The sequence below is a fragment of the Tinamus guttatus genome, unplaced genomic scaffold (assembly GCF_059628265.1).
Source record: "Tinamus guttatus ecotype Peru unplaced genomic scaffold, ASM5962826v1 Tinamus_guttatus_pri_ptg000166l, whole genome shotgun sequence".
Lineage (NCBI taxonomy): Eukaryota > Metazoa > Chordata > Aves > Tinamiformes > Tinamidae > Tinamus > Tinamus guttatus.
The window spans coordinates 50,297-73,510 of record NW_028288700.1 but is presented as its reverse complement, the minus strand read 5'-3'; the positions used below and the strand labels follow the sequence as shown (position 1 = coordinate 73,510).

Genomic DNA, 23,214 nt, shown 5'->3' with positions numbered 1-23,214 from the left:
CCCGGTCCCATGGAGATGGGGGGCAACAACCAGACCAGGCGCCGGGGGCTCCAGCGACGCCGCTTTATTGGGGCCGGAGGGATCCTGGAGGCTCCGGGGACGGAGCCGCGGCCGGAGGGATCCCGGGAAGCTCCGGGGCAGCCGGAGGGATCCTGGGAAGCTCCGGGGCAGCCCCCGTGGCTGGAGGGATCCCGGGAAGCTCCGGAGCGGCCAGAGGGATCCCGGGAGGCTCCGGGGCAGCCGGAGGGATCCCGGGAAGCTCCGGGGCGGCCCCGCTCAGCGGCGGCGGCCGAAGCGCTGCGGCGTCGCCATCGTCCAGAACGGGGCGGCCGGCGGCTCCCAACTGCGGGCGCTGAGCCGGGCCGGGGCGGCGCGGCCGAACCTGCGGGGACGGAGCGCACGGACGGATGGACACGGAGCGCAGGGACGGACGGACGGATGGACACGGAGCGCAGGGATGGACGGACGGATGGACATGGAGCGCAGGGATGGACGGACGGATGGACACGGAGCGCAGGGACGGGGACGGACAGACGGGGACTGAGCTCAGGGATGGGGATAGACAGACGGACACGGAGCTCAGGGACGGGGACGGACAGACGGACATGGGGCTCAGGAATGGGGACGGACAGACGGACATGGGGCTCACGGACGGGACGGACAGACAGGGAGCTCACAGATGGAGACGGAGCTGACAGACAGACGGACACAGAGCACACGGACAGGGACGGACAGATGGGAATGGATAAGGACAGACCAAGGGACCGGGATGGACAGACACACGGATGGATGGATGGGCACGGAAAGGGCAGGATAGGGCGCAGATGGATGGACAGACAGGGACAGGCGGATGGGGACGGGTGGGACAGGTTTAGCTGAACAGTCGGACGGGGACAGGCGGACGGGGACAGACGTGGACGGACACAGAGCGGGGACGGGCAGCGCCGCTGCCGGTCATGGACGGGGGGTCCCTCCCGGCTCCCTGCCCGCCCCGGACGCCTGGGCCCCTCCGCGGTGCCCCCGGACGCCCGGGCCCCGCTCACCTCTGCGGCTGGAAGGGGACCGGGCTGCGGGGCGGGCGCTGTAGCGCGCGGAGCAGCGCGCCCAGGGCGGCCCCGGGGGCGGCGACCTGCGGGGCGGCCACGGGGGTCACCGGGGCACCGGGACGGGCGGCACCGGGACGGGCGCTCCGTCCTCCCCGGTGGCACCGGAGCCGCCGCTCCAAAGCGCCCCCCGGTGCCAACGCGGCGCCGCCGCCCGCCCCGACGGCGCGGCCGGGACTCACCAGCGGCGGGAGCGGAGCGGGCCCGGGGCTGGTCCCGGTTCCGGTGCCGGTCCCGGTGCCGGTCCCGGGGCAGCAGCGGGCGCCGCGCAGGGTCCCCCCGAGCAGCAGCAGCAGCAGCAGCAGCGGCGCCGCCGTCGCCGCCCGCGTCTCCATCGTCTCCATCGCGGCCGCCGCCGCCGCCGCCGCCTCCTCTTATAGCGGCGCCGGGTCCCGGGAGGCCGCGCGCGGGGCCCCGGGGCGAGCGCTGATTGCGGGGATCAATCCCGGCCGCGACAGCCGCCACCGGCGGGGGGGGGGACCGGGACCTCCCGCCCGTCCCGTCCCCTGCAACCCGGGGGCACCGCGGGGCCCCCCCTCGAACCGGTACCGGTACCGGGGGGGGGGGGGGGTGGGTCCCGGCCAGGGGGGCCCCGCGCGGCCCCGGGACCCCCCCCCCCCGCCCCGGTCGCGGCTCTCGGTCGCCCCCCGGTGGCGCCGCCGCGTCCCCGCAGTCCCCGCAGCCCCGACGGGGCGGCCGCGGCGCCGGGACCCCCCCCCCCCGTGTCCCCGGTGTCCCCGGGGGGGGGGGGGTGACAGCCGGGCGCGTCCCCAGGCCGGTGTCACGTGTCCCCAGGCCGGTGTCACGTGTCCCCAGTGCCCCCCCAGGTGACGCCGGTGTCACCCCCCCCCCCGCGGTGTCCCCAGTGTCCCCGCTGTCCCCGCAGGCGGCGGCTCCTCGATACCACTTTAATGTTACAGGTGCAGCATAAATAAAGGCACAAGCCGGGGGGGGCGGGGGGGGCGACGCGCGGCTACCGCCCCCGGGGGGGGGGGCACAAGCGATTTGGGGGGGCGATGGGGGGGGGAGCAGCTTTTCCCGGCTTCGTGATCCCGAAACCTTCAGAAAAGAGGGAATGGGGGTGGGGGGGGGGGTGGATTCCCGGGTGTTTTTTCCCTTTGGAAGGGTTTTTTCCTGCCCCCCCCCCCCCATCATCTCCCGAGGGATTCGGAGGTGCCGGTTCCGGCTCCGGGAGCTTCGTCTCCAGCAGAGGAAGAGGAGGGAGCGCCGGGGGGGGGAGGAAGCTCCTTTTCCCCATTGGAAAAAAATAAATCCATTCTTCCCATCCCAAAAGACGCGGAGGCTCCGGCGAGGCGCAACGGGAGAAGCCGGATGTCCCTCTGCTCCCAGAGCCGGAGGGGATCCCGCAAATCCGGCTGCCCCAAAATCCACCTTCCTCACCCCAAAACCCCCCTCGCTGCCCCCCACACCCCGGAATAGGCACTTGAAAACCCGGGCTGGGAACGGCCGGAGCGCCGGCTCCGGGCCGGCCTCTCCCTAATCCGCAGCCGGAGGCAGGATGGGGTGGGAAACCCGAGCTCTGGACACTTAAATTTCCTGAAATGCTCCCAAATGCAGCGGCGGCGCCTCCGTCCCGCCGGGAACGCGGAACCGGCTCCGTGCCGCTCCGACGCGGCCCGGGAGCTGCCTCCGGAGCGCTCCGACGGCAGCGGGATCGCTCATCCCGGCGGAGCGAGCGGCTCCGGGCCTTTCCCAAAGGGCTGAATCCGGAGTCACGGCTCTTCCCTATTCCCGCGGCGTCTCCGAGGGAGGAGGCGGCTCCGGGCTGCGTTCCGCAGTCCCGAGTGGCACCCGGAGCCGTCGGAAGAGGGTGAAACGCGGGAAGCTCCGGCGGGGCCGGGAAGTCTTGGAAAACCTGAGGAAGCAGCGAGCGGCGCCGCGGGGCCGGGACGGCGGGCGGGGGATCCGCGGATCCTCGGAGCCGGATCCGGAGCGGCGCCCCCGGCAGCTCCCGCGGCTCCGGGCACCGGCGCGCGGTTAAGGCCACCACTTGTAGGGTCCCGCGCGGAGCGGCCGGCTCCGCCTGTTGCCGCCCTCCCGGGCCGCCTGTCCCGCGGCTCCCAACAGGGTCCGACTGTGCGGAAGACGCAGGGCGGCCGCGGCGCGGCCGGGATGGAGCGTTCCGAGCGTCCCACGAGTCCGTTCGGAGCGGGCGGGAAGCGGCCGGCGCGGCGGGGGAGCCCGGGCGGCCGCGGCATTCCCGGGATCCGGGTTTAGTGTTAACGCGAGCGGCTCCCCCGGCGCCGGCGGCTCCGCGCGGAGCGTCCCTCGGGATCCGTGGCGGGAAGCGGCGCCATCACCGGCCCGCGGGCTGCGAGCGCGGCGCCACGATGACGGGCGCGCTCAGCTCTGTCCGCTGGCTCGCCATGTGCGCCAGCACCGACGTGGCCACGGCCTCGGCCGCCGAGCGCGACGCCGCCGCCGGGGAGCCCGCCGCCTCCGCGCTCTCCGTGGGGCTCTCTGCGGGAACACGGCAGCGCTCAGCGGGACGCGCCGGGATGCGCCGGGATGCGCCGGGATGCGCCCGGAGAGCCCGGCCGCCCCTGCGACGCGCTGGGGTTGGTTAACACCCTCCCTAGGCCCTTTCCAAGGAAAATAATGGAGCTGCTGAGCCCTAGGGGAATGGCAGCTCACCAGGCTGGATCCTGAGGATTCCCCCCTGGAATTCTGCTGCTGGGGAGTGGGAATAAAACGGATGTAACACAGGGCGTAAGGACCATGCGGCTGCTTCCATCCCGCTGGGAAACGCTGCTGGAGCAGCATCCGCATGGGCATGGAATGGGGCCATGGGAATCACCCTGTTGTTACTCAGAAAGGTGACGAATTCCTCTCTTTGGAGCAGAGGAATAACAACAACAGCGAGTGGAAACTCGGGAAGTCAACGGGAAAAACCCACTTTTTTGTGGGTGCCGCTGTGGCAGCGTCCGACTGTCACTGCGGAGGTGACAGGCGGAAAACGCAGCCGTTGTGTTGAGCCCTAAGGAAAAAGGGAGGCAAGAGGCTGCTTCCAATGGGACTTGTGGAGAAAGGGATGTGGATGGGGTCAATTATGGAGCTTGGCCCTTCCTGCCTCCGGCTTGGAGGCTTTTGGGGAGGCTGGAGGCCCAACGGGAGCCAGGAGGGAGCTCCGTGTCCCGCACCCAGAGCGCACGGAGCCGGGAGGGAGCTCCGTATCCCACACCCGGAGCGCGCGGAGCCGCCGGAGCCGCCGCCACTCACCGAGGTAGCCCTGGGTCTTCTTCTGCAGCGCCGTGACGGGACAGTCCTTGTGGGCCAGCAGGAGCTGCTTGAGCTGGGCCACCTCGTTGCGCAGCAGCGTCACCTCGTTCTGCGGGGGACACGGGGACGCGTGGGACACGCGATCCGCACGCCCGGAACGTTCACTAGCCTCAACTGAAGAGTTGCTGGCCCCAAAACACCAAGTTTGGGGCTACTTCTCCAGCCCCTGGGGCATCCCCTCTCCCACCAGAGCCGCCGTCTCCCACCCGACTGGGTCTTCATTCCCCTCCTTTTGGCTGCTCCAAGATAAAAATGTCCAAATCTCCAAAGCTTTGTGCCCGAATCTCCAAAGCTTTGTGCCCAAATCTCCAAAGCTTTTCTTCCCAAATCTCCAAAGCTTTTCAGGTCACCATTTCACCAGGAAGCCAATGGAATGCTAAAGGGCTCCAAGGTTTGGAGAAGGAGCCGAAAGCCGGTCCATTGTGTCACAAAACTGCCCCGGGAAACAGTTTCCGTAATTATCTTGGGAAGGGAATAAAAATACCCTGGTCAGGGCTAGAGAAAAAGTCCTGGCACAGGAGCCAATAGCAAGAAAAAGGCCGGAACGGACGGGAGTTTGGAGCCCTAAGGAGGCTCCGCAGCGGGATGGGAGGACGTTGCCGGCAGACGTCCTGGAAATCAGGAATCAGGTTCCTGGAAATCAGGAAGCTCCGATTCCCGGAGGAATCCGCACAGCTCCGGGCGCCGGTGGTGGCTGCAGAGCCTCCCCACTCGCCTCCGTTCCAGGGCCGGGATGTGGGAATGGGATTGGGGCAGCAGAGAGCTCTTCCCGGCTCCGGGGAGCATCCCTAGAGCCGCTTCCTGGGATTTCCAGGCTCTGCTCCCGGCGCCGGGTGCTGCCTTCACGGCACAACCCCAACGGCAGCTCTTCCCGGAGCTCATCCCGAACAACGGGATGGGGACCAGGGAGCGGGAACGCCGCTCCGCGCACTCACGCTCAGCTGGATGTTCTGGCTCGTGAGCTCCTCGGCCTTCTTCTCCAGGGAGGACACCCAGAGCTTGCGCTTCTGGCGGCAGCGCGACGCGGCCGCGCGGTTCCGCTCCAGGAAGCGCTGCCGCCGCTCGTCCGGGTCCTCGTCCGCCGTCCGCCGGCGCCGCCCGCCCGTGCTCGGCGTGGGCTGCGCCGGGGAAACCTGCCGGGAAGGGCGCACGGATACGCGGATACGCGCTGGGACGGCGGGAGCATCCCGGGGGTTTCTCCCCGCGGCGCTCCGCAGCCTCCGGGAAAACAACACCCTTCCAATTCCAAAGCTCTGCAAGGAACTCGTTTTACTGCAGCTCCGGAGCTTCCCACCCCGCGGCAGCCGCCGGGAGGGGGAAAATTCCAGCTGCAGAGCCGGGAGCAGCCAGTGCCGCTCCGCCGCATCCGAGCAAGTCGCGGCGCTGCCGCCTTCGGAGCGGCCAATTTCCCTTCAGAATTCCTCAGGGTTAAACTGTCCCCCTCGGACATGTCCAGCCAAAGGGGCGCCCGGAGAGGCGAAGGACGGAGCGCGGCCGCGATGCCGAGCGCAGCATATGGATATTAAAGTGCTGGCAGGCTCTCCAGCGGCGGAGCAGGTGGCCATCCCGCCGGGAAGCTGGCATTCCGCTTGGCAGGAGCCAGGCGAGCTGATGGGGAGCGTTTAAGCCCCGGAATTGAGCGGGAAGGAGAGAGGGAAAATAGTCGTTTCCCAACTCCGGAGCGTTGGCAAGCAAACGCGTTGCTGATGGTTTGGGTCCGGTTTGGGGGCATTTGTAGCAAAATTGCCAAAGTGCACGGGAAAAAACGTCAGGTTTTTGCTGCGTTCTGGGATGCTGGAAGGTTTCCCCTCTCCTCCCCAAATCCCGGGAGCCGCCGGCGTCTCCGTGGGGACCGACCTGCGGCTGGGCCGGGGACGGCGCGTCCGGGTGCTGCGCGAGGACCTGGCTCTGCTCCGGCCGGGCCGTCACCATCGTGCTGGCCGTGGGCACCGCCAGGCCGCTGCCGTTGAGCGAGGAGGACGTCAGGGTGGCCTTCAGCCTCTGCAGGGGACACGGGGACAGCGGGGACCGGCTCGGCACGCTGCTCCGCGGGGACGGGAGGGAGGATCCCGACCCAAACCCATGCCGGAGCCATCTGGCCTGTCCGGACATTCCCACCCGGAGCCCGAGCGGAAAGGTGTCCGCATCCCGGAATGGCTGGCACCGATCCCCATCCCGGAACGGCTGGCACCGATCCGCATCCCAGAATTGCTAGTACCGATCTGCATCCCGGAATTGCTAGCACCGACCCGCATCCCGGAATGGCCGGCACCAATCCGCATCCCAGAATGGCTGGCACCGATTCGCATCCCGGAATTGCTAGCACCGATCCGCATCCCAGAATGGCTGGCACCGATCCGCATCCCAGAATGGCTGGCACCGATCCACATCCCGGAATGGCTGGCACCAATCCGCATCCCGGAACGGCTGGCACCGATCCGCATCCCGGAATTGCTGGCACCGATCCCCATCCCGGAACAGCTGGCACCGATCCGCATCCCAGAATGGCCGGCACCGATCCACTTCCCAGCTGGCGTTCCCATCCCCATTCCATCCTCGCCCTAATGCGCCCGGGAATCCTGTGGATGCTGAACTGGGATGCGATGGGAGCCGCAGCCTGGTGGATCCCCACGGGGTTCCTGCTTCCCCAAAGCCGCGTTTGTCCCGTCGGGAGCCGCGTTAGGACACGGCTGAGGTTTGTCCCTCCGGTCTGGGGACGTCCCCGTTGGGGCACTCACCATTTTGGCTTCCGAGTGCGCCGGGAGCCCCGAGGGCGAAATGGAGCCGCTGCTGTTGACGGGCGGCCCGGGAATCCCGGGAATGTTCGGCACCATGGACACGGGTCGAGCCAGCTAACGGGAGAAACAACACGTGGATTCGGGAAGCCCAAGGACACTTCCCGCTCTGGAATAAGCCCCCGAGCAAACCCCATTTCCGAGCGCGCCGGCCAGGCCGGGGCGGTTTTCCTGGCCTCCGAATCCCACCACGTTCCCGGCAAGCTCGAGCGCTTTCGCTCGGAGCGCGCCGTTCCAAATGGAAGCAGCTGATCCGGGCTGCTTCCCGCCGATCCCAGCGCGCACGGACGGCACGAGCCATCTGTCCGGGCACGGAGCTGCTTTCCAGCGGCTCCGTGCCAGGGCCGGCTCCCCCCACGCTCCCCATCCAGCCCCATCCCGGGCGGATTCCCGTTTTACCGATATCACGGACGGCATCTGCACGGCGGGGCCGGGCAGCACCGGCATGGTCTGTCCGTTGGGGAGCTGCACCACGAGCGGGAGGGATCCCGTGGGAGACCTGGAGACAGATCCATGCGGATTAGCGCAACCGGCGGCGCCGTTTACACCCGTTAACTCCGCGTTAGGGAATGGAGGGCAGTTTTCCGTCGTGCGGAGAACACGATCCCACATGGAAAAGCTCTCCTGGCCGCTGCTCGGGGGACACGGAAGCGGCTCCGGCTTCCCGGCATCGTCCCGCTCGGGGAGCTCGCACGGGAGCTTTGCCGGCAGCGAGCTCCGTGTTTCCCAGGGATTGTATTTCTCCCTAAAAAACGGGAATACGGAGCCGAGGCCGCCAGTGCCGGCCGGATGCGGCGGCTCGGGAAGAGCGGAGCCGAAACGGGAGGAAGGAAACCTCTCCCCCCGGGAAGGGCCGCTCCGCTCCGCTCGCGGCAGCGCGGCGGGAGGCCGGATGGAGGCAGAGGAGAGCTGGGAAAAGAGCGGATTTGCCGGGATGCCGCCTCTGGAGGAGCTCAGCTCCAAACCTGCCTCCTCCGGGAGCCGGGGAAACGCACGGATGGGGCTCTGCTCCGGGCACGGAGAGGAGACGCAGGGAATGCAGCTCGGAGCGGGAAACGGGCAGGGCCGACAATTCCAGCGGCTTTTCCCCCTTCTCCGGGCGCGGGCGAGATGCTTCCGACGCGCTCCGGGTTACCGAAAGGAATGCGAACGCCCTTCGGAAACCCGGCACGGCCACTTAACCCCAGACGGGATTTAAAACCTTCCGTCACCCGGGAGGGATTGATGGGGCCGGGGGGGTCAAAAGCAAAAGCAAAATAAAAAAAAGGCCAAAAAATGTGAACCGAGAGCGCCCAAACGAACGGGCAGGGAGTCGGCCCGAACGAGGTCGTTAGCGAGAGGCCGGACTGCGGCTAACGAGGAATCCTGCAGCCCTCGGAGAGAAGGGGGGATGAACACGCTCTCCCGAGGGGTTTGAAGGCATCTCCCGCATCCTGCAGGCTCCTCCGTGCGGGGATGGGGCTTCCCAGCGGTGCGGACCGCTGAATGCAAAACCAGGGGCAAAAAGGGGCAAAAAGGGGCAAAAAGGGGCAAAAAGGAGCAAAAGGGGCCAAAAGGGGCCAAAAGGGGCAAAAAGGAGCAGATCTGCCCCAGCCCAGGGCTGCTGGGTGGAGGACAGGCCGCGTTCCGGAGGCGGCAGCTGCCCGAGCGGATCCCAGAGCCCTCGGGGATGCCGGGAAGTCCGTTAGCGCCCGGAATGCCGCCGGATCGGGAAGAGCGGGATCCCTTACCCGAGCTGCCGGTTGGAAGGGGGCGCCTGGGTGATGACGGAGGTCGGCGACGGCAGCGTCGGCGGCAGCGGCTCGTAGCCCAGGTGCAGCGGCAGCGAGCCCGGCCGCACGATGGTCGGCGTCGGCGTGGGCACGATCACGGGCTTGGAGGACGTCTCCTAAACGGGGACACGGGCCATTACGGATCGGCCTCGCCAGCCCCGCGGGCTCTTCCCGACGGTTTCCAAGCAAATCCGGCGGCTTAGAAGCAAAACGGAAGGCGAAATGGAAACGGGGACCCGGACGGAAAGGCCGAGGGCGAAGTGGCCCTACCTTGTCCTTGCTCTGGGGCGACGGCGGCTTCGACGCGGGGCTGTCCGGAGGGGACGAGTCCACCTCGACCGGCTCCTCCTCCTTGATCTTGATGTCCGGGGTGGAGGGCAGCGACATGTCCAGGGCTCCGGCGCTCTGCGGGGGACACGAAGGCAGCGGAAGCGCCGATTAGCTCGGAGGAACATCCCGAAATCCCGCTCGCTCCGCACGGGAACCCCGAACTCCCATGGTTTATGTGGACTCGAGCAGCGCGCGAGGCCGCGACGGCTCCGTCCGGAGCGACACGGAGGCCCTGGCAGGACGGTCCCTGCCGCACGTGGCACCGTTTGGTGGCTTCCCAGCTTTTTCCATGGGGATTTTTGGGGTTTCCTTACTGCGGAAAAGGGTCCCGCGCAGGAGGGCAGAGCTGTTGTTGCTCCAACAACCCCGGGGCAGCAAAGAGCTACGGGCGGCCCAAAAACGCAAACCCGGGCGCCGGATTTTGCCCCATTCTCCCTCGGGTCGGACCTGTTTGCCCCGTGTTGAACATCAGGAGGGATTTGGAGTCCAGGGATGGTTATGGACAGTCCAGCTCCAGCAAGGAGCCGTTTACCTGCCCTGCTCGGCAGCGCTGCGGCGTCGGGAATGCCAAAGGAGACGGGATTAACGGCCGGGAAAGGCCCTGCAAGCGTCTCCAGGGAAGCCTCTGCTTTTAATTAACAGGCTGGTGCCGGGGCCACCCTGGGAAGCGGAGGGGAAAAAGGGGACGGGACGTGCGCGGAAAGGGGGACTTTGCTCCCCGCTTCCAGCTGAACGCGGGGATGGGATTTCCTAGGAAGGGGCGACGCTTTCCCGCGTTCGCCCGGCGGCCACCGCTCGACCGCAGGCATCCTGAGGGGGGAAATAATAATAATAATGCTAATAATAATAATAAAATCAACCCCGAGGGCCACGAGGCTCCGGGTGGTCTCGCCCGGCTGGACCGCGGAGCCGCCTGCGCCGGAGAACAAAGGGCAGCGGAATTCCGCAGCCCTTCCCGCTTCCCGGCGCCTGGGAGCGGGGGGAAGAGGATGGAAACGGCAGGGTTGTCCCCGGCCGCCGCGGGGATGATTTACGCGGCGCCGCCGCCGCTCGTTCCCGAGCTGCCTGGATATGGATGGAGACAGGGAACGTGCGGGAGCGCCGCGAGCGGGACAAGGACAATTAGGGACAACGGCCCCAATTAGCTGCTCTCCCACGAGCTCCGATGCCGCCGGCATCCGAGGCAGCTTTGTCAGGAGACACCCCCCGTTTGCAGCCCCGTCTTGGCTTGTTTTAGGATGCCGAGCCCCAAAAAGGCTGGATTTTGCCCCCGTTTTGCCTCATCTTGGCCCTCTCCTTGCCGCAATGTGAGAAATTTGGGATGCGTTCGAAGCGGGAACGGGAACGCCTGGCGCGTTGCCCCCGCGCTCGCGCAGCCTTCGTCCCTTGCCTTCTTCTCGTCATCCTCGGCAGCCTTCTTGAACTCGTGCTCGAAGGAGCTGGCCAGCTCGTTGAACAGCCCGACCTCCTCGCAGTTCTTCAGGAAGCGGGTCGGCGTCGGCGTCTGGTCTGTTTGGGGGAAAACAGGGAAAAACAGGGGCTGGAAAATGCATTGAAACCACCCTCATCCTCTCTGGAGGCTCCTGGGGAGAGCTGCACTGAGAAAAAGCCATTTGGAAAGAGGAAAATCCTAATTTTGGTCCATTTTGTTGGAAACAGAAATGAGGAATCAAATCGCAGCACTGCGGGCAGACTCCTGCCTGGGGGCTGTTTCCCACCCCATCCCTTCCCATCCTGGGGTTTCTGCCGTCCGCAAGGATGCGAAAAGCTGGGATTTGATCCCGGGGTGTCCCTGGAAAAGCGGATCTTAAAATAACGTGGCCACGGCAGGGCGAGCGGAGCGGGGACGCGCGGCCGGGCGGCTCCGAGGGAGCGCTCGCCATTCCCAGCCCTCCGGGGCCGCTTTTCCGTCCTGTCGACGCGCTGATATCCCGATCCCTTTGGCCACAAACCCGGCAGGCAACGTCCCTGGCGCCGGCCAGCCCCGCGATTCCGGCTTGTCCCGGTGGCACGAGCCGAGGGGCGACGTCCAGCAGCCGATTTGGGGGGTTTGGACCCAAAACGGGAGCGGATTTTTCTGGGTTTCGCCCTGGAGCAGGTGGCTAAAACCGGGGCGTCTCCACGAGACCTGTTGAACTCGTGGCGCTGCCGGAGCCGCAGGGACCTTACCTGGACGTGGGAATTTGCTCACGTGGAATGTGGGGTTTGTGGCGGGAAAGCCGCCGCGCTCCCTCCGCATCCCATTTGGGAATGGGGGGAGAGACCTCGGGGGCGCCCCCCGAATCCGTCACCGCTGAAACCTGCACTGAATTATGGAGCCCCGGGAGCCGCTTCCTGCCCCTGCAGCAAAGGCAGCGCCGAACGGCGGCACCGGGTCCTAAAGCAGCCCCCGAGCCGGGCTGCGGATGAGCCCCGGGAAGCGGGATGAGCCCTGGGAAGCGGGATGAGCCCCGGGAAGCGGGATGAGCCCTGGGAACAAGGATGAGCCCCGGGAATGAAGGAGACCTTGCCCGGGATGGACAGACGGACGCGCGTTTTCCTGCGGCGGCTCCAAGGGCTGCACGGAGCCAGCGCCGCGGACGCGCTCGGAGGCATCGGGATTTATTAACCTAAACGCTCGGGAAAAGCGACCCCGGGGTCTCGGGAAGGAGGCCGCGTCCGCAGGCTCCGTTCGTCCTCCTCGAAGCCCAGGCACAAACGCGCCAGCCCGTTTTGCCCGTAAATCTCCCGGCTTTAATAAAAAGGGCGAGAGCCGCAAAAAGGAGGGGGGGGAACCCACAAAACCTGATACTACCATAAAAAAGAGGGGAAAAAAAAAGGGAAAAAAAAATAGAAACTTGGAAGGCTCTGGCTTTGCTTTCCTCCTGATTAAATGCAGATCACAGGAGGTTTTTATGGGAGGCAGGGACGTTTCGCGGCGCAGCTGGTGCCCGGTATTAATCTTGCCGTCACGTCGCATTAATGGCAGCGTTTTGCCCGGTCCGCGCCGCGTACCTGCGATGATGACCGAGTCGGTGCGCGCGGGGCCGAATTTCAATGTCATCTCATGCTTGTGTTTATGAACCGCCAGGTGGTCCTCGTTTGTAAACCTCTGAAACGAAACAATTTGGGAAACGGTGAGGGAAAAAAACAGGCGTTTTTGGGAAACGGGGCGGCGAGGAGGTTGGTGTTTTATGGAGCGGCCCGAGGATGGGATCTTGGGGAACCTGCGGGGAAAAAGGGGGACACTGTTAAGCAAAGGGGACGTTTCTTTGGAATCATCCCTTGTGCAGGCGCTGCCGAAACGCGGAGCTGCTCCGGGGCTCACAGAGGGGGGAATTTTTCCGCTTTGGGGCTTTTCCGGACGGAGCCGGCACTGCGGTTGATGGAAACAGGAAACCCCGGGGCTTCGGGGAGCAAAAAAGGCCCCAAAACCGGGGCCGGGGCCATAAAATGCAAGGGGCTGGGGAGGGATGGAGTTAAAGCCTCATAAAGGAGGAGGGCGGGCGGCTGCGGCGCTGCAACAGACTGCGGCAAAGCGCGAGGCCGAAGGCACCGCGGGGCTTTTGTGCCGCCGAGACGCCCCTTCCCAGCCGCTTTTCCCCCTTTTGGGGGAAATTGCCCCCGTTTTGGGGGCCGAGGGCTCCCATTCCGCTCCGCGGGCGGCCGGCCGAGCCCCCCGTTCCCATCGGTGCAAGGGGGGGACGACCCAAATGATAAAACCCCGAATGATAAAAACATATCATATATCCATCTGCATAAAGGCAAATGATAAAAATATATCATATATCTATGGATATAAAGGCAAACCGCGCTGCAAAACGGAAAGGCGGGAGAAAAGAGACCCAAAAGAGGGGGACAAAGGAGCGACCCCCCAAATCCAACTCCGCTTTTAGCAGGGAAAGCGGGGGCTGCTTTTGCTCCCGTGATAAAAGGCACCGAATTCATTGCGAATATCCGCTCTTTTTGTTGCATTGCGGGGTGGGTTTTCCCCTTTTTCCCCCTTTTTCCCCCGTTTTCCCGGCGCTCCGATCTGTCTTGCGGCGCACGTTCCCCCGCGCCGCGGCCGCTAAATCATGTCCCTGCCGGCGGAGCGCGGAGCGGCGGGGGGAGACGGGGGAAAACCGGGATGAGTTAGAGCCGCAGCAGCCGCTGTTAATATTTAATCTCCTTCCAGCAGCGCCTGGATGAGGAGCGGCCCCGGAATTTTTTCCACGGCGTTCCTAAGCGTTAAATGAAGTAAATAGGGCTCGTGCCTTTTAGTACCCTTTAAACAAGGGCGTTAAGTCCCCCCTGGGCGTTTTGGGGCTCCCGAGGGGCGCACGGGCCATGGAGCCGTGCCGGTGCCGACGGAGCCGCTCGGAGCGATGCCGACGGGAATTCCCGGCCTGGGAAGCAGGTGGCCCGGTCGGCCAGAGCGCTCCCAAGACTTGTTGTTCCGGAAGAATGCAGCAAGAATGGGGCTAAATTGCATTTTTCCACCTTTTTGGCACTTGGCTGGAGGGGGGAGAGCCCCGGCGCAGCCGCCGGGATGCTCCCGCTTCCCGGGTCCGGCCACGGATGCCGCAACAGCTTCCGATGCCGGGATTTTTCCACCTCGCTCCTCGGCGAGCCGGAGCGCAGGGAGATGCGGAGGAGCCGCTGGAAAATCAGCGATTCCGAGCGAGTCGCGGCGCTCCTGCCCTTGCTCCAAGCCTTTCCGCAAGGAAAGGAGAAAGGGGGGACGGGGCTTCGCAGGGAAGCAGCCGAATATCCGCTGCTTTCCCAAGGTCGAGCGGAAAACGGAGGTATTCCTGCCCGGCTGATCCCAGGGAAAGGCAGCGCCAGGGCCCCGAAAAGCCCCTTGGGATCCAGAAACGCCTCCGTTACCGCGGGCCGGCACCGCGCGGGTTATCCCAAGGATAACGGCGGGCTTGGGCGGGATGCAGCCGGGACGGGGGAGCCGAGGGATTTTCCGCAGGAGAGCGGCCCCATCCCGCTCCTCCTTGGCAGAAGGGCAGCGCGCGGAGCGGGATCGGCATTCCCATTCCGGCGGCGCCGCTCCCCAGGGCTCGTGGCACCATCTGGCCCAAGGGCGGACGGCGCCGCCGGCCTCTTTGTTTCCCAGCGGTTCCGAGCGATTCCCCGGGATGCGGCGGCAAATCCCGGCCCTTCGGAGCGGGATCGCTCCGACACCGGGAGCGTCGGGCTCAACACTGAGGCTCCCACGAGCAGGGCCCTTTTACATATATACATATATATACACACATATATACACACACATGTATGTATATATAATATATACCATATGCATATGTGCGTGTGTATATATAAAATATATATACACATATATATACACATATATACACACATATGTATGTATAATATATAACATAGACATATATGTGTGTGTATATATATAATATATATACATATATATACATATATAATACATACATATACAATACATATACATACATATATAATATATATATACACACACATATACACACACATATATGTATATATAATATATAACATAGACATATACATGTGTGTATATAATTATATATACATATATACACATATTTACACACACATATGTATATACAATATATAACATATACATGTGTGTGTATATATAATATATATACACACACAGACATATATAACGTGTGCGTGTATATACGTGTGTGTATATATTATATATATACATATATATACACACACATATATATGGATATATTAATATATAATATATATATGTGTGTGTGTATATATATCGTATATACATATACACATACGTGTGTGTGTATATGGTATATAATATACAGTATATGGTATATAGTATATACGTGCCTTGGAAGGGGCAAGGAACTCTTCCCGAGCTCTTCCCGTGCTCGAGCTGCCGGGAATGGCCGCGGGGGCTGCAATGCAGTTGGTGTTTACCTCCACACGGTGGAGCATATAGAGAAATATATATATATATATACACACATACATCCACGCATCCATACGGAGATCCGTGCTGCTCCGCGCCCTGCTGCACAAAGGGAAGGTCGTTAGCGCGGTGTGTTAATTACGGCACGGCCACGGAGGCAGGCGGTAACGGGGAGCGCGCGCTTCCCGTCCCGGAGCGATCCCGTCCCGGAGCGATCCCGAGCGGAGCCGCCGGGAGCACTCGGAGCCCTCGCGCCTCCTCAACCCACCTCGACCGACGGCCCTTCCGCATCCCGCTGCGGGAATTAGCCCTTTCCATAGGCCCTTTCCGTAGCTCCTCTCCATCTTCCCGCTATTCCTAGGGGAGCCCTTCCGTGAGGAAGGGCCGACGGTGACAATTTCCCGCTCGCATACGAGGAACGTGTCCCTCCTCCTCACCTTCCTCCTGGACACCTTTTCCACCACGGCTTTCCGGGCCACGGATGCCCGAACTAGCTCTCCTGCTCCATAGGGATGGGGATTTCACGCACGTCCTTGGATGTCAGGGAAGGAAAAGAAAGGAAAAAGGGGAGAAACGGGGGCGTTTGCCGGTTCTGCCCCTTCCCGCGCCGCCCGCGGCACACGGACGGTCTCGGTGACCCCCTTCGCTCCCGAGATTCCCGGTGCCGGGTTCTCCCCGGATCCCGTTTTTTCCCGACCACCGTGCAATGGCGTCTCCTTCCAAAGGCCTGGAAAAGCCTTTTCCTCCTTGGGAAAAGCCTGCGGAAAGCAAAAGGCTTTTTCCCTGGGAAGCCAGGCCAGGTTTGGAGGGACAGATCGCTCCCGGCGCTCCCTTCGGAAGGTGGGAATTGCGACGGGGAGGCTCATCCGGCCGCGCGCTCCGGAGCTCCCGGGTCTCGGCATTAGCCGAATCCCCAGCTGCAATTCCCGCATCCGGGGGCTCCGCTCCCCTCTAATCCCCTCCTTAGCCGACAGCAAAGCCTTTTAATGGCGTTTTCCACCTTAATAAAAATTAAGGGGATAAACTCTTAAGTGCAAGGAAGATCCCAGCGGAGCGAGCAGCTTTTCCTGAGCATCCACCCCCGTGCGGTTCCACCCGCAGCCCCTTTTCCTGCCGCTTCCAGCCACGTTCCCGCCGCGGCGCTGACGGGATAACGCGGAGCGGGTGACGGATGCGACGGTTTCACGGGTCCTTATGGACGCAGCCATTAAAAGTCGCCTTTTCCGCCCAAAACGCGTGCAGGAAAATCCCTGCGGCGGCAGCGGCTCAGCAGGGAATGCGGCACCCGGATAACCCTCCTGTCGGGAAGGGAAAGCTCTGCCCAACGGAGCCGGCGGCTCCAGGCCTAAGGCCGGGGTGAGGGGCTGGGATAAGGGGGCGCCTCCGATCCCGCAATCCGGGTGCACCCGCGTCGCCTCCTCGCGCGCCGTCCCGGATTTCCCGCTGCTCCGTGCGCGGAGCCGCTCCGGCTCGGAGCTTTCCGGATAATTTACGGCTCGTTGTGCCGGGCCCCGCGCACCCCCGCGCTCCGGGGGGGAATTTGGGGCCTTTTGGGTTTTTATTGTTTCAAGCCGGCGTCGGAAAGAAAATTAGCGGAGCGAAACAGCCGGCGGAGAGCGGGAAAGCGCCGGGATTTAGGAACCCGGCACCGTTCGGCCTCTCCGCTGCTGCTCCCGGGATCTGTTTTCCCCCGGGATAAGGCGGGAAGGACGGACCGGGATAACGGGGATGAGCGGCGCTGCTTATTCCCTGCATCCCCCGAATCCCCGGCATTCCCAAAGCAAGGAACGGCGCGCTCGGGAAAGGACCCGGAATGATTCCTGCTTTTTTATCCGCCTTTCTCCGAGGCTGCCGCAGCGGCCGGAGGACAAAGCCGCAGCCCCAGGGCTGCCGCAGGGGGCGGAGCGGCCGGAGCCGCCGGCGGATGCGGAGCCGGAGCCGGGAATTTCCCCCCTTCCCCCTGCTCCGCGGCCCTTCCTCCTCCTCCTCCGAGCTCGCGGATGCGGCATCGGGAGCAGTGACAACAACAGAAACCCGGGGAAAAGCAGCTCCCGAGCGGGTTTTTTAGGGATAACGGAGGTTTGCAGCAAGCAGCACCGGCCGGGCCCGGAGCAGACGAGCATTCCCTGCTCCATGACTTCCCAACCGCTCCGTCCTTTGCTCCGGTCACAAGTTGCTCGGCTTTTCCGCAAACTCGAGCCCCTTCCTTTAATTAATAAGTAAACGATTAACAGAGCCACGACCTGCGCTGGGGAACGAACCCTCCGCTCCGAACACGGCGCCCGGGGGATCTAAATGAAATAAAGCAGAAAAATGGGAGGGTTTCGGCTTCGGGAGGGGGAAAACTGGGATTAGCGGAGGGAAAAACCTGAGGCCGAAGGCAGGGCGCTCCCGGCGCGCGGACGCTCCGCGCTTCTGCCTCCTGGAAGGTGCCTTTTCCCTCTGAGGATTTAAAGAATAATACAGGGAATTTTACAACAGGCCCCTGGAGGGAGGAAAAACTCCGGAAAACCAAGAAATCCAGCGCAAAAGCGCCCAAAATGTGCCAAGGAGGGCTCCGCTTCCCAGCGCACCGTGCGGCCGGAGCATCCCGGGGCATTCCGAGCACGGCGGGATGCGGTTTTGCATGGAGAGATGGGGCAGGAGGGAAAGAGAGGAGAGAGGAAGTCCCTGCAAGGAGGCAGGGAGGAAAATGGAGCCGTTGATAAAGAAAAACCAGGGATTCGGTTTCCTTTTCCCTCCTGGAACAACCTGCCGGGTGCCGGAGCGGCTGTTTGTTATCCCAAAAACCCACTGGAATAACGGAGGAAACAGGAGGCTCCTGCTGGATCCCTGCGCCAGCGGCGCCGTTCCCAAAACCGCCTTTTGGCAGCGGCTCCGGCTGCGCTTTGGCATCCGGGAAGGGGGAATTTGGAGAGCGGGATCGGGAACGGCTGCAGCTGCCGGCGCTCGGCCGCGCGTGCCGCAAATGCAAAGCGGGAATCACGGAGGCTCCGACCGGCGGGAAGCGCTGCCATTAAATAATATTTAAGTCTTAATTATATTTTAAAACAGCCATTGGATTTAAAAAAAAAAGGGAAAAAAGAAAAAGAGGGAGAAGAAGTTCTATTATGGCGCTTTTGTAGTTAAAGGTCTGTCAACATTTCCATTTTAAACCTTCATTTCTAGGGGGTTTATAATTTGGCCATAAAAATTCATTCTAGGCTGGAACTTGGCATAGAGGGGCTCAGCCTAGGAGCAGTATTTTTTATTATCCAATTTGGTTTAAATTGGTTTGGCCGTTTTTAAGTTATAGGAGTGTAAAAAATAAACGTTTACTGGTTTCAGATGCCTTCGCAGCCTTATTATTATTCCAAATTAGCTTTTCCCCGCGCGCCTCCCCAAAACACCTTCCGCGGAGGCGGGGGCGGCGCCGCCGGGCCGTGAGTTACGATCCCAATTAATCCGCGGCGTCGCTAACGACCTCGGGACTCTAACGACCTCGGGATTTGCTGCAGGCCTTTGCATGGGGTTCGTGCAGCATCTGCCGCGTTGCAAATCCGCAGCCGACGCCGCGATCCCGCAATCCCACGATCCCGCAATCCCGCAATCCCGCGTTCCCGTTCCGGCTGCAGCTGCGAAGCCGGGGCGGAATTCCTCGCCACGGAGCCGCAGACGTTTCCTTGGATTTGGAGGGGGGAAAGGGGAAAGCAGCGGAGTTGACGGCGCGGCGGGGCCGGAGGCGGACGTGAGCGCGCATGCCAAGCGCCGCGCCGGCCGAACAAAAGCCCGGAGGAGGGATTCGTTCCCGCTCGCTCGTTAAAACACCCTCCATTTGTCATTTTAATATTTCGCGGGGCCGGATCCGCGCCGGGAAGCGCTTCCCGCGGATCCGGCGCTTTGCCGGGGCTCGGGCTCCCCGGGACATCGTTGTTCCCTGTCCCGTTAAACCCGCGGGCGGAAGGAGCCCCCATTCCTTAAGGAAAACCCTGCGGCTCCCGCAGGAACCGGGGTGGCAGCGGGGCAGAGAGATCCCTCGGGAATCTTCTCCCAGCCAGAAAGCGGCTGCCGGCAGCTTCGGGGCAGGGAATGTTTCAGGATCGCCGCTTCGGCCCGTGGGAAGGGGAGGGAAGCAGGGAATGACACAAACCCGGCCGTGCAGGGATGGCTGCACCTACCGACCGCTCTGCTATTCTATCCCGATATTCTATCCCGACTCCTTTGTGTTATTCCCGTTATCCGGAAGGGGCTGCAGCCCCTGCGGATACTCGGGCACTGCGGGAGCCGCAGACAGGGAGCGAACTCCTTCCCTGCGCCGACGGAGCCGATCCCGATCCGATCCCGGCCCGACGGCGGATCCCACATCCACCCGGCGGCTCCCGACGCCTCCGTGACCACCTGGAAGCGGGAATGGCGACAAGGAGATGCCGGCGGTGCCAAAAGGCTCCCATTTTCCCTTCCTCGGCCCCGGTGCTCCCACAAGAGGGATAATCCATATCCATTTGGATCATCCGAGCCGCAGAAACGCACCTCGGCTCCGGCCCCCCGGCCCGGCCGTTTGTTGCCTCGTATATTATAAAGCAATAGAGATTTAAGGGATAACGGTCACGGCGGCAGAGTATACAAAGCAATAAACTGCTTTTGAGGTTGGTTAAATGCCAAGCGATGCTGAGGCCGCGGCGCCATAAACATTATTTCTATTATATGACAAGATAAGAGGATACAATAAACCGCAAAGGAGGGGAAAAAAAAAAAAGAGAAATCATCGTTTTTTGGCCGGGTGAAAGTCACGGCTCGGCCGAGCCCGCCGCCTTCCGCGGAGCCGCTGTGCCGGAGCAGCGGAAGCTCCCGGGATGCGGGCGGGAATGGCAGGCACAGGAGCCCGGCAGCCAAACGGGCAGGAATGGCTATTGTGGGTGCTGCTTCCCTCCTCCTGCCCTTCTTTCCTGCGTTTTTAATGCAGGAAGAATAAAGGAAAAGAGGGGGAAAGCCCAAAGTGCAGAAGGACGGGGCTGCTGTTGGGTGTGGAGGGAGGGAAGCAGCTAAGGGCTCCAAAGGGAAATGTGCGGAAGGAAAAGATTCCTCCTTTTTGTCCAAAAGGAGGAAAATGCACACGTACGTGTGTGTATAGAAATGCACGGATTTCACACCTGCCTTTGCAGGAATCGTGTCCAGGCTCCTCTTCCCGGCCCTGCTCCCACCTCTCCCGCTCCTGGGATTCTGGGATGGCGGCAGCGTTGGCGGGAGGTGACACGCGTCCATCCCGATGCCCAAAGCGGCCAAAGGGCCCCACGGCCACCAAGTCCTGTGCGATCCCGAGGCCTTTGTTCCTCAGGATGCACCCGACGCTCCCAAAGAAGCAGCAGGAAAGGCAGATTCCGGGCAGGAATGTGGGGGGACAAGCCCGGGGCTGGGGACAAGCTCCTGGTGCTCCGAGGAGGGACACAAAAGTCCAGCTCTTTTCCATGTGTCCCAAGCGCTGGATCCTGCTGCCGCCCACGGGAGTTTTAGGCACTTAAGGAAGCTCGGGCCATTCCCAGGGAGCTCGGGCCATTCCGGGGTGGATCCGACCGTCCCCAGGGATTGAAGACCAGGGTCTCCATCTCCGGAGGGAGCGGATGGACTCCGGAGAGCTCCTTGGGAACACGAGCTCACCTGAAGGAGCCGCTCGCGACGGGACAACCTGGGACGGGATCAGGACGCGCTTCCGAAGCCAAAGCCAGCGCTCGGCCCCCTCCAACTTCCAGCCGGGAATCGCTTTTTGTTCTGGAAGCTCCTGACCGCCCCGTCCCGCTCACGGCAGCCTTCCCCTGCTGCTCCCTGGCCACGAATCCCGGCGGATGCTCCGAGATCCCTTTCCAGACGGTCTGGATGGATCTGCGGCCGCGCTGCTGGGAGCGGGACCTGCAAAAGAGCCTGGACATCCTCGGGATGAAGCTGCTGCTTGGAAGAGCCCCCCAACCGCCCGGACACGGATCTGCGGCAAGAGCCAGAGCTCCAGGCGGTTAATTAGCCTAATTAGGATCGTTAAGGGGCGACGGAGCCTCGGCAGGAAGGATCTTGTGCCCAAAGGGAACAACATCCACGGGCGGGAGCTGCATCCGGACAGCTCCAGGCTGGAAACGAGGCCCTCGTTCCTTCCCAACGGGAGCAGAACGGCTTAACCGAGGGCTGCGGCGAATTCCCCATGGAATCTCGGAGCGTCGTTCCCTACCGCCCGCGCCGGCTGAAACAGGTCCTGAAGGACAGGAACGCGCGCGAGGTCAGCGCAATGAATCACCCGGATTCCGGCATTTCAACGGGAACATGAGGAATTGGCAGAATTACCCATAAGCAGCAGGCTGGAACAGCGAGAGGGGGAAGCAGCCACCTTTATATGTCATTTGTGGGAGATTGCGGGAGATTAAATTTAAATACATTGTTGTTTGCCTTAATTGCTTGTTTGAAGCCGCTTTTCGGGTTGTCTGATGGAAGTGCTCACATCATTAAGCGCCCAAATGCGGCTAATACATTTTATAAATGACTGGCGCAATTTCACAGGCAAAGAAGTTCAAGATAAAAAGCAGCCTACCAAACGGGGGGAAAAAAAGGGAAAAGCAACAAAAGGGAGATCACCTGCAAGGGGGAGAAAACGCTCCAGACGAAGCTTCAGAATGAGCAGAAGGCTACAAAGTCGCTAAGAAATGTGTTTTTTGAAGAGCCCCAAGAGTTGGAGATTTTGGAGTCGTTTCCGTGCCGTAAAAATCACGGCATTCCCGGATTCCTGGGGAGTCTTGGAGGAGACGCCCCAGGGATGCAAAATTGGCAAATTAGCTGGAATTTCCATGGGGAGCCGCAGCAGAGGCACCAGGCACTAACACGCTGCAAAACTGCATGAGCCGGGTGGGAAAAGCTCCCTGGGGACACTTGGGGCTCCCAAACGAGCCCCTGTTGTGACAATTTGGCAACTTGTGGCCCGTTTTGGCCAGCGAGCGTGGGGATCGCTTCCGAGCTCGTTAAAACCGCAATTCCCTCTTCCCTGTCCCGCTTGTCGGTGTTTGGAGGTCCAAGCATTTCGGTGCAGACGGCCCTAAAGCTCCCAGGAGTTGGGAATTGGGGCTCCTGCGCTGGGAAAGGAGGCCGAGCTCCGCTTTTGGGGAATTACAAAGGGAAAAAGAAGGGAGGAAAAGAAGATAGGATGGAAAGGTGCCTTTCCAGGCGGGAAATGCATGGAAAAGCACGGAGACTCGCGCCAGGAGGGCGGATGGATGGGAGGCCGCGGGGGGAAAATCCGCAGGGGGCTTTTTGGGAAGCCCGAAATAGCCTCCGTGCGTCGGGGCTCGCATGGCAACCCGGCAACTGCCGCATTCCCAGCTGCTCCGGGGACGGGCGCGCTCATCCCGCCGGAGCGCCCGGGAAGGGGGAAGAGACGAGCGCGTTCCCGGGAAAACGCGAGCGGAAGAGCGGCGGCGGAGCGCGCTCGTAACGTGGATTTACACACTGCGAATCCCGGGATCCGATTACCCGCGGCGATCCCGTAAAACGCCGCCTTCCAGCCCTTCGGCTCCGCGATAAAACAGCCGCTTTGATTCACGGCGTTCCCGGGCCCGATAAAGCATTCCGTAAACGTACCTGTCCGCAGCCGGGGGCATTGCACACAAACGGCCTGTCGTCTCCCATATTTCATGCAGCCGAGAGACGCTGAGGAGAGAAAAGAGAAGAGGAAACTGTTAAATAAGCTAAAAATAAATAAATAGCTACAGGAAGATCATCCAGAGCGGCACCAGCACTTGGAGGGAAGGAGGAGCCCTTTGCGGCCCGGCTTGGGCACGAGGAGCTGGAATTCCAGGGGTTAAGTGAGCCTTGGGCTGCTCCCAAGTTTGGACGTGCCCGAAGGCGCTTCCATGCTCGGAAGGGGCTGCGGAGGGATCGGGCGGTCCGAGGTTTGGGAAGCGACGGCGACGCTCGGCGCCACCAACGCGCGCGACAGAGGGAAAACCTGCATCCATGGATGCCGAAATCCATGGAATTCCTCATCCCCGGGAACGTGGTGGGAT

The 23,214-nt window shown here is 62.5% G+C and overlaps 1 protein-coding gene across 1 annotated transcript; it reads right to left on the bottom strand.

Moving 5' to 3' along the window:
- Window positions 1-3,420: 3,420 nt before the first annotated feature.
- Window positions 3,421-22,904, bottom strand: LOC104574212 (cyclic AMP-dependent transcription factor ATF-7). The gene is made up of 12 exons (XM_088522811.1): window positions 22,790-22,904; window positions 12,295-12,391; window positions 10,669-10,809; window positions 10,437-10,450; window positions 9,241-9,375; window positions 8,929-9,086; window positions 7,598-7,697; window positions 7,142-7,255; window positions 6,261-6,404; window positions 5,339-5,536; window positions 4,344-4,452; window positions 3,421-3,584 (listed from the first exon to the last, which is right to left on the bottom strand). The coding sequence occupies exons 1-12, from the start codon at window positions 22,835-22,837 to the stop codon at window positions 3,421-3,423; spliced, it is 1,422 nt and encodes a 473-aa protein (XP_088378937.1). The 5' UTR covers window positions 22,838-22,904.
- Between the last annotated feature and the right edge of the window lie 310 nt (window positions 22,905-23,214).

Coding starts and splice junctions, on each gene's coding strand:
- LOC104574212 (XM_088522811.1), bottom strand. CDS start 22,837: ATGGGAGACGACAGGCCGTTTGTGTGCAATGCCCCCGGCTGCGGACAG. Junction 6,405..7,141: donor CGCACTCGGAAGCCAAAATG/GTGAGTGCCCCA, acceptor TGTCCCCTGCAG/AGGCTGAAGGCCACCCTGAC. Junction 3,585..4,343: donor GAAGACCCAGGGCTACCTCG/GTGAGTGGCGGC, acceptor GTGTTCCCGCAG/AGAGCCCCACGGAGAGCGCG.